This window comes from Merops nubicus, unplaced genomic scaffold, assembly GCF_000691845.1.
Source record: "Merops nubicus isolate BGI_N331 unplaced genomic scaffold, ASM69184v1 scaffold1677, whole genome shotgun sequence".
In the NCBI taxonomy this organism is placed as follows: Eukaryota; Metazoa; Chordata; class Aves; order Coraciiformes; family Meropidae; genus Merops; species Merops nubicus.
In genome coordinates, this window is record NW_008620765.1 from 27,260 (window position 1) to 38,050 (window position 10,791).

The 10,791-nt window shown below is 43.2% G+C and overlaps 1 protein-coding gene across 1 annotated transcript in view; it reads left to right on the forward strand.

Annotated features, from left to right (window-relative positions):
* Positions 1 to 10,791, forward strand: part of LOC103776672 (GRAM domain-containing protein 4-like) — a gene marked incomplete at its 3' end in the record, with an annotated part of 40,182 nt that overhangs the window by 2,714 nt on the left and 26,677 nt on the right. The window contains exon 2 of the mRNA XM_008944190.1: positions 6,083 to 6,203. Within this exon, the coding sequence (XP_008942438.1) occupies positions 6,083 to 6,203 (121 nt within the window). The remainder of the gene's footprint in view (positions 1 to 6,082; positions 6,204 to 10,791) is intronic.

Below are 10,791 nucleotides of genomic sequence, written 5' to 3' on the forward strand. Positions count from 1 at the left end.
AGCAGCGTGTGTCTGGGGGGAAAGGCAAGGGAGCCAGAGAGCAAGAGCAAGAGCAAGAGGCAGAGGCAGAGTTGTGCCTTTCTCACCCCTGTATGGACCTTGGCAGGAAGTCCCGAGGACAGGAAAAAGGGGAGTGGGAATAGGACAGGTGTACGCCCCTTTCATTCAGGCTTGTACCTGGTTTAGGGTTTCAGATCTCCACCCACCAGGGGCAGCAGGTTTCAAACCATTACACTAGTTTTTACACTGATTGTGAGAAGACCAAGTCTTGTTGGTTTCTTCTTGTTTAATACTTTTGGGGAACTGTTGAACGCATACAAAAGTCAATGCAAGTCTTCTGCATAAATTGAAGCTAGGCTGTATGTCTTCTCAGATAGATGTGAGCTGTGCTGTGCTTCCACTCATGTTGCTTCACTATTCCTATTAAAATCCAATTACAGAACTCACAGACTTGAAGGGCAAGATTGGTGGCACGGAACTGAGCATCAGCGTGCAAGATTGGAGTCTTGGTCCCCTTGTCTTCACCTTTGATACGTAGATGTATCTGACTCCACTGTCAACTGTTCCCTTGACAAAGGCTTCATCTCTACCCCCTCTACTCCCTCACGCCCCAGCCCCCAGTCTGGTGTATTAATCATTACAGAGCCATTAAAGAAAGATCTCTGTCTCTTAGAACAGTACAGCACAGTCATATGAATGAAAGGCCCTTCTGTACCGTGCCTCCAGGGTACATAGTGCACTTAGAAATGTGCACATTAGGTGCCTCTTCTTTATGTATGTGTCTGAATTGACAAGTGTATGTGAAACCTTGCCACAAATGGGAGTTTTAGAGTAAAAAGCCTTGTGATAAAAGCAGAGCTCTGACCGTCTGCAAGGAAGGACATCTTCTGTTGCACACTTCCAGCAAGTGAAGGGAACGTTCACTCCCAGGCCACAGATAGAGCAGTGGGCTTAGTCCCAACACTTCATGTCTCACTGAAGCAGCATGTGCAAAATTTACACCCTGTGGAAGGACAGAAAGGGTGGCCAGATGAGGCCATCTTATTCTTTACCTTAAAACTGTGAGCTTTATCTGTTTAATTCAGTAATAAACATCCTAACTTGTGCTTGGGTAAAGCACATGGCTAGCTCCTCTAGGAACACCTTGGGATTGGGAGGATTTGTTTATTTTCCTTTGAATTCTCCTCAGTAGTTTCTGAAACTTTTTGCTCATAAGGTGTCTTACTCTTAGTTTCAACTAGTTTGATCTTGATTTACAGGTTGGCAGTTTGCCTGCGTGGGCACTTCTTCCCCTCTCACTGAAGTGCCCTGACTACCACATGTGTCTTGAATAATAGATACTTTCTTAGATCTCTCAGTATTTGGGCACTCTGATCAGACCATTGCCAAGACAGCCATGTTGGTTAACAGATGAACTCTTTGCTAAGCGTCTCTTTCAGTTCCTGAATGGCTTCCCAGATTTATTCCTCCCTTTCCTCTTTACCAGAAGTAGTTGATGGTTTTTGGTTTTGTTTTAAAGCAAGGACATTCAGCACTGTATGCAGCAATTGTATTTCTGCATTGTTTTATAAAAACACCACAGTTGCAAAACAGGTAGAGGGGGTAACCTGGTCCATTTCTACTTCTTGATAGTGGATGCATTAGCTTTTGATTTGTTGTGACGTTGGAAATTCAGGTAATGTTGCTTGTTGGGTAAAGCCCCCTTAATTCAGTGCCGTCGTAGTTCCCTGTTCTGTGGAGACAAGGTGAGTTCCTGCCTGCTGCCTGGGTTCTGCACTCTCACCAAAGCACCACGTGGCCTCCCCATGGGGTGGGGAGGAGTATAAAAAAATAAAAGTAGTAAAACTCGTGGGTTGAGACAAGAACAGTTTAATAACTAAAATAAAACATAGTAATAATAAAAAGAGTAGTTTTATTGAGAAGGAATATAACAAAACACAGAGGAATAAAACCCTAGAAAGACAAGTGATGCACAGTGCCCTTGCTCCCCACCTGCTGTCTAATGCTCAAGCAGCCATCCACCCCTTCCAGCCAGCCCCCCCACAACTTACATACTCAGTGTGATGCTCTGTGGTCTGGAACATCCCTTTGGCTAGTCCAGGTCAGCTGTCTTGGCCATGCTCCCTCCCAGCTTTGTGTGCACCTGCTCACTGGCAGAGCATGGGCAACTGAAGAGTCTTTAACTTAGGATAAGTGCTACTTAGCAACAGCTAAACCACCCACTAAACCCAAAACACAGCACTAGACCAGCTACTAGGAAGAAAACTAACTCTCTTCCAGCCAAAACCAGGACATGCACCTAAAAAAGCTTTATAACATTGCTCTGGCAACTTGATTTGTTAAGATGCAAATGTTCAGGGAGGGGGACTGTGCCCTGAAGATCATAGCCTGCCTTTGCATGTGCCAGTTCTGGCTTGATTTGCATCATTTTAACGTTTTGTGCCGTAGATGAATTTGTGTAGTCTTAATGTGAAAGATCTTCCATTGTTATAAAGAGGAAGAAAACGTTCCATACTATGTACAGGTGTATGAATGACCTCTGTGCAGAGAAGGATCATGTCCCCTTTGGCAAAGGAGGGAAGGAGCAGATCTGTGCTTAGGCCCGTGGAGGTTCTGCACTCAGCTGGTGGTGAGGATTCCCAGTGGCGTCGCTCTCCTGCCTGGCAGACTGTACTGGAAGCAGTGGAAGCTACTTAGGCAGGTTCCCTCACAGTGCTAGGGTTCAGTCTGAGCTGGCGTGGTGCAGAAAACATTTCCATTAACTGCTGTTCCAGTGCAGTTTGGCTTTTCCTGAAACATGTCAATTAAAACTTTAAACACTTCTGTATCAGGCATGTCATTTACAATGAATGGAAGGTACATTACGACATTACAGTCTCTAAATCTGGCTAGCGCTAGATTTTATTAAATTTATGTAAAATATAGCTGTGTTTTAGGAGCCTGCCAGTATGGGTATGCTTCCAAGAATAACTACTAAGGATTAACTATTCATGCACATGGTTCTTGAGCAGTGTTGCTGGGTTTTCCTTGCAGCAGCCATAGGGAACCTTTTCATAACTCGAAGTAAGAAAATGCACATGAAGTATCAGTGGAGAAACCTCTCTAATCTAGCTCTGTAGTTTGTTGTATTACTGAAGACTTTTTGTTCTCCCCCTTTTGCTGCTCAGGCGAATGCAAGTTAAAAGTTTGTATTTAAACTACCTCTTCCTTGAGTCGTGTCCTGGCAGTGGCCAGGACATGCCCTGAGGAGTGACTTGGGTGAAGTTAATCCAGCCCGAGTCCCAGCATTAGCCTACAGAGGCAGAAGAAATGAGAAATCTTTACCCAGTTAACATTGGAATTAATGCAAGATAAATTTTTGTTAACTTTTGAGATGAGTCAGTTATGCTAACTTTAGACAGAGGTACTTTTTAAATTCAAAGGCAGACAGTTGACCTGCAGCAAATTTATAGACCTTATTTCTTATCTCTTTAACACTTCTCGACAGAATGAGGTGTATTCATGTGGGGCAAAAAACCTTCTGAGACAAAAGCAGTATCTGCTTAAATGTTTCCCATATCACTGTCCTGGCCATGCTTGGTTTTCTGAACACTTCTAAATTGTATTTGCTAATATGTTATGGTGTCACTAATTTTGGAAATTGGACACTTTATTTTCCACCAGATTTATATCACTGTGTATCTTACTACTCTGGTTAAACCATTTTTTTATTACATGATAATTACATGATCTTTCTCCTTGTGTTCTTAGCAAGCAGCCTTGGGATTTAACTAGTGGGTTTTTTCCTTTTTTTTTTTTTCTCTAACTTTGGAGGTCATCTCTGGGTGAAGAATCTTGAGTATTTTCAATGAGGATGACAATGTGAATATGCTTAGGTATCTGCCAGCCCATTTTTCCTTCTCCTCCTCCCTTCCCTCCATCCCCATGCTCCTGTCCCCGTGGCAGCACGTGGCTTGGGGACAGGGGACTGGCTGGGCAGGAGCCAGGTGCTGCCTGAGCCCTGGGCTGATGTGCAGAGCCTGGGCACATTCCTGGTGAGCACAGCATCTGGCTCTTGCACCTGTATGTCATTTTATCTATTCATTCCTTCTTAAGCAGTGGCACTGTTTCTTTAGACAGGCCCCTATGAACTGCCCCGTGCTGAGAGCAGAGGTTGCCCCTTGGTGCCTGGTGTGGATATCCAGCATGGAAAGCCAGGCTGTGTAACTCCTGGGCAGCAGCCTGTCTTCTCATCACAGTTCCCCCGTGCCTGTGTGTGAGGGTGTTGTAGGGGTGCTGCTGTTCAGCTTCAGCCACACCATCTGCCTGGGGGCTCTACAGGTGCCTGGCAAGGGATAGCACACTGTCACTCCTCAGCAGTGACTGGAGTGGTTGCCAGTGGGTTGTCGTGGTGCACCTCCCTGGCTAAAGGCACGGGGGTGAGTGGGAGCTGTGGAGCATAGGGAGGCCCATTCTGTGCTGCAGCTCCCCAGGTGAGAACTGCCCTGGGGTCTGTCCTCCTCTGCTGAGACACAGCTGGTGCTGGCTCCAAAATGGGAACAATCAGCAGGGCTGCTGCTGAGCTCTGAGCTAATGGCTTCTGCTTCTTGTCAGAGCCAGCAGCACTGGCAGTGTACTGTGTGGGTGTGTGTTACTTTTGGGACTGCAAATAGTATCTCTGCATGGCACTGTGTTGAGCAAGCCCAGGTGGAGAGTTGATGCCAGGTAAATGCTGTGCAGTAAATGCCCACAGAGTGCTAATTTGCCTGTGTGGGCAAATTCTGAGGCTTAAACTCAGCATCTGTTCAGCTCCAGCAAGAAAACAGATGTTTAATATTTATCTCCACACTACTTTATGTTAAAAGTGCCAGTCGTTCTCAACAGTGAAAGTACTTGCTGTCAGTGGGCTTTCCACATGTTTCCTGAAACACAGAAAATATCTCTTCATTAACTGTCTTGTAGATTAGTTGAGTTTCTATACGTAATTCTTGCTGTCATGGTTACATGTATGCAAGCTGGCTTCTGAAAGCAGTACAAGGTCATGTATGTTTTCAGAGATCAATCAAGGAGTGGGGGAATGGTTAAGAGAGGTAAATAAATCCCTCTTGAGATCATTTCTTACATGTAGGCTTCTGTAATCTAGCACTTTGAGTGTAAGCTGTTCTGGAATCTCCTGTAATTCCCACTGACAGACTGTTTGTACCCGGTGGGGACTGCACACAGTGCCTGAAGAGCCATCACCCAAATGATGCCCTCACCCACCCTTTCTGCTGCTCTCTGGAAATGCCCACTGTATGCCAGAGACAGCTTCACCTGCCTTCTGCTGTGTGGGCTTGGGGTTTTTCTGTGCTCGCTTTGTGGAGGTGGTGATTGTCACTGCTCTTCCTAACTAGTCATACTGCTCCAATTCCTGCATTCTGCAGTATTTCCAGTGCCATGTTCATTTGAGAGTTGCTGGTTAATCTGTCAAATCACACTATCCCTCCTGATTCCCTCCCTCTTCTGGCTTGTCAGGAGGAGCTTCTGAGCACCAGTGACATCACTCAGCAGTAACTGCTGTGCTGGAAGTGGGGGAGCAGGGGACCCCTATGCTCATCTTCCTTGCAGAGAGTCTTCAGAATTACACATTCCATAAATGGCTATTAAAATATACCATATGTGCCTTGTAATAGCTCAGTAAATATCTATAAAAGTAGTACTTTTGCTAGCTTCACAATTTCAGATGTAAAATACATTATATTGACGGTTTATTTAATGTGAAAGGGAGAGTGATAGTGTAAATATGCTTTTTAAACCAGCAGAAGAGGGGTTAAGTGGTGATGCAGCATAACTGGTAAGGGGAGGGAAAAATATCTTTGTTTTCTGTAACTCCCTGAGGTCTGCAGGATTGCATTCTGTGAACTCACATGGCAGAAGTGCTGTGCATTTGATTAGTTTTGACTCCTCTATGTTGGTAATTTAATGCTGAATAAGAGGCATGCAGAGTTGTTGACACACGTTTCTCATGTGGCTGTTTCTTTACTGCCCCAGAAGTAAGTTGATGTATTGAAATGACAAAAGAAAATGTGCCCTGAGCTATTGGTGTGTTCTGACTTTCTCATAGGCTGGTCCAGGGACCATCATCATGGCTTCGGGAGTCCAGGATTTTAACAGAACAGAGTCTGACAGACTGAATGAGATCAAAGGTCACCTGGAAATAGCCTTACTGGAAAAACACTTTTTACGTAAGTATAAAATGAATGCTGTGACTTAAGCCTGCTGAAATAAGGCTTCTCTAAATGTCAGAAGCTGGCACCAGAAGGCTGGGGTGGGCTGATGCGTGGACAGCACGTGGGCTGACGCTTCCCTAGGAGGAAGGTAAAAGCATTCCCCAGGTTTCTGGGTTGCTGGGATTTTTTTTTCTCTCCTCATTGCATTCCTCAGAATGTACCTCATTACATGACAAAAGCTGTTTAGTTGAAGTCTTGGCGTTGACATCTTAGAATTAACTCAACCTTAATGTTTTTGCAGTAGGTGTTTCTTGTCTAGTGGTAATTGTGGGAAGGAAGAGCTTTCTGAAGGGTGACAAATGTATTTCTTTAGCAGCTGTTTCAACAGTAGTATGTCTTAAAACATGTCTCTTAACAGTATATGAATTACTGGTAAGAGGTGTAAGAAGTACACAGAAAAGTATCTGTAGCTTTCAAGTGTTACTTCTTTAGGTTTATGTGTATGTTTGGGGATTTTATCTCAGCAGATCTGAACTGCTGACTTGTAAGATGGGATAGTTAAAATCAAAAAATGGAAGACAGGCATTCCTTTAACTTGAGGGAAATAGAGATCTCTCTGATAAATCATGAAGTATTCTTGCTCAGTGGCTTTCCAAAATGGTCCTTCTAAAGGATCATTTTTAAACTTCAGAATATGAATGTTATTTGTATGTGCTCTAAGCTTGTCATATATTTTCTAATGGGTAAAAATAAAAAATGTTGTAGAGTCTACTTAATTTCTACACTGTAATCTATCAACAAGCATTTGTGTTTTATCTTCAGCATATTCTCAAGGATTTGGAATTAGTTTTCTGTGAATTGTTTATTATTTGGCAATATTTTTTTGATTTTTTCCTGTGTGTATTGGAGGGAAGCATGATAAACAAGACTGGGCAAGAGTTTCTGCTGGTATCTGGAAGAGGGGTCTTGACTGGAATATCAAGGAAAAACTTCAAGCTCTGTTTGACTTGCCTTGTTGGTTTAAGTGATCTGTTTGAATTCTTACTCAGCTGTCTAGTATGGAGTTACTACATACTCCTTCCCATCCCCAAAGACACATTGCTTAAGCTCCTGTTACCAAATTGTTTGACATTTACAATTTCCTGATGTGATACATGTAACAGAAACAGTAGGACTTCCCCAAACATTTTTTTTTTTTGTTCGTTTGAACTAGGTTGTTGTTTCTGAAAACATTATATGCTTCCCAAACAGTTCCATGGCTAGTGAATTCATTTTGAGTCCTTAGTATGAGGCTGCACTAACCATGTGGGGTACATGTTTCTGTGAATATTTTTACTGTTCAACTTCATGCTGTAGTTTGAAAACCTTCTTCTGATCAACCATTTTACCACTTTGAGCTGAATCTTTCCTTTGCACAGACTTTTGTAGCAAACTCCAAGGTAAAGGATGACAAAGTTCAGCTTTATGTAAGCTTTGAGCAGATGGTTGGAGGTTCAGGCCAATGGGGTAGTTCAGCTGAGTGCCATGAGCCTGTCTTGGGTGACTCTAGCCTTTACCACTAGGTCAAGAGCTCCTTACTAAAGTTTGAGGTTTGCTTTAGCTTCATTGATAGTGTTCTCCTGGCAAGCTGGATGCAACTCTGTACAACAAGAGAGAGAATAATAAACTGGTAGAGAAATAAGCACAATGAAGTGCATCCCTTACACACCCATCACCTTCAAAATATTGGGTTGAAATATGTAAGTATGTTTATCAGTTGGAGTGAAGTAGGAGCTCACTTTCTGGATATGGTTCCTGTATTCTTTTATTTTTCTTCCTCCTTCTCTTTAAGTTCATGTTTTGGATCTTTTTGTGCTGAAATGCTTCATTATATTTTTTTCTTCCCAAAACAGAACTGATAGTGAGCAGAAAAACATTCTTGAAATGTGCCATTTATTTACTTTAATTTGCCCTTGAAAGAAAGTTTCATTTCTATTTATTTATTTATTATAATTCTATTGCTGCAATAGATGTTTTTTAAGGCTAGTCATTCAGCTGTATTTGCATACTATTTTAAATGATAGAATCCCTGAAGGACACCTCGTTATAATTCTATTTTTACATACAGTGTTTGCCACTTCCTCTGACTCTGTTTCCTCCAGGTAGGTGTGCAGGAATAAAAGCAGCTGTTCTTATGTGGGGCAAATATTTAAAGTTCCATGGATTTGCTTCCCTATGTGTTGACTTTCTAATCATTACCAGCGTGATCCTGACTTCATTTTTGCCTCTTCCTTACCCCTTATTTGTATTGGTGTGTTATTAGCCAGGAGGTTTAAGTAGCACATGTACACAACGCAGCTAGAAGTCGTTGTGGGTGTGTAGTTACAGGTGCCTGGCTAGAAGAAGAGAGCAGTGAGTATTGTGTTCAGTGAAACATCCCAAACCCAACTGTAGCCTCTACAAGCTGCAGAGGAGATCTAGAACAAGTACTTGCTGGAGACAAACAATTGTCTGTGAAGGGAAAATATCTTCATCTAAGATGCCAGATGAATCTCTTCCTTAGTGAAGGGATAATCTTAACATGCAGAGAGATGAAGATGAAAGGAATTGCTTGGCATGTTGTGTAGCTGTAAATGCAAATAAAATGTGACTGGAAACAGGAGCGGTTTAAGCTGCAGACTGACAGGAGGATATGAGGCATTGCAGAGGAAGGGATCTTGGATAATGACATCTTAAGCAAGGGAGGGATCATCTGACTCTTCCAGCTGAAAGGGCTAAAGTTGCTTTTTCTGTCTGTGCAGGAATGGTCTTAATCTCTGTAATCTAATGTCTCCTCCTGAGCCCTAGTGTGGGAACGCCAAAACCGTGTGTCGGGTCTGCTGAGGCTGCTGCACCAGGGTGGGCTCCTCAAGAGCAAGGCTTGAATGCCTGCTGAGCAAAAAGTGCAGAGAGCTTAGTTTGGACCTCCGAATGCACGTGGATGGAACAAGCTTTGTCTTGAATCTGTCACTATCAGAATCATCCATTTCTAAAGGACTTGGTTTTAACACATGTGAACACTGCCTTGGTGCTGGCTGAAGGTTCAGGTAGGGAAGGCAGGTGCTGAACTGGGACAGCTAGGTTAATATGCTGAGGTTAGCAGTGGTTTCTGTGCTTCCATTTCAAAATCTGGTTGTATATAAACAAAAAATAAAAACTTCCTTGCTCCTCTTGCATTTGAGAGACAAAACAATAAGCAGTATCCTTCTGGGCTTGTACCTTCCCATTAGTGTTTGTGCCTGGTTATGGAGGGCAGTTTTGCTGATGTCAGCAGGCTGGTCCCTGTGCTGCAAGGTGCTTTGTAGGCACGCGTGCATCCTGTGGTTTACATGACGTGTTCTCATTCAAGGGTGTGCAAGCGTTTTGCAATACTAATTTTAGCAGCTCAGGAAGAAGAGGTGGTGGTGGCAGCAGCCGAGAGTAAACACACCAGGTGACTGTTAAAGAAGAGGATGAGTCATAAACGGGTAAACTGAAGAAATGCCATGTGAGGATGAAAAGCTTTAGGAGGAAATAAAGTCTTCCACAGGGGTTTTGCATTCTGCTTGGTACAGCAGGCTGTGGCAGGAATCTCTAGGGGCTTACAAAGCTGCTGGTTTCAATTGTGATTTTTATACCAACGTTACAAAAGAAACCAGGATTACGCTTCTTTGCCATTGAAACATCAACTTCCCCATGCTCTTCATTCTCATATGTGCCTTTTTAAGCCTTGCATGTGACTAACTTCACAATGTTTTCTCTGGCTTACACTTTTTGGTATAAATGATTCAATGATTGTAAGAAGGGTGACCTAGCAGAATACAGACCTCATGTGAGTAGAACTCTATAAAATGCTTTGTGGTCCTTGGGCAGTTCTGAGGTGTTAAGAAGCGATAAACCTCAGAGGCCAAGTGTGTGGTGGTGGTGGTTCTGTACAGAACTAATGCCTCCATGAACAGCCAGAGCACTTGTATGCAACAAATTGACTGAAACCAACTTAGTCCAGTTACCAACTGTGTCAGAACACCCCTGATGTAGTTTATCCTGATGTGAGAGTCAAACAACTGCTGCAGTAGCAGAGCTAGAGAAAGGCAGAGGAAGAGTTTCACTGCATTGTTTTTTCTCTCTTCTTCTGACCTGTCAGCCTGTGGTCACCCTTGATGCAGAAATCTTGAAGCAGAATAAAGAGTTTACTTAAGGAGCAGGTGAAGATCCTGCTAAGAGAGTAAGTAGCTGCTATGTGTATCTGAGCCACCCTGTCATGGTTTAGGGTCAGGGCCACCCCCAGAACCGTAACAGATGCTCTGTTAACCCCCTCCCCTGATCCCCAAAGCAAAAGAGAAAGGAAACAAGGGAGAGAGACTTGTTGATTAGAAACAAACAAACAAACAAACAAACAAAAAACCCAAACAGCTTTAATTCTACCACTAGTAATAATAGTAATAATGATAATAAAATGGAATATGTACAAATAAATACAAAATTGGTATTGAACCCGACTCTCCCCTGATGGCAAAATGTCACAGTCACCCCCGACTAGGGGGCAGCCCCTGGGGAAAGGGTCCCAGGCTGGACCAGATGCCAGCCACTGCAGGGGCAGCCAAAG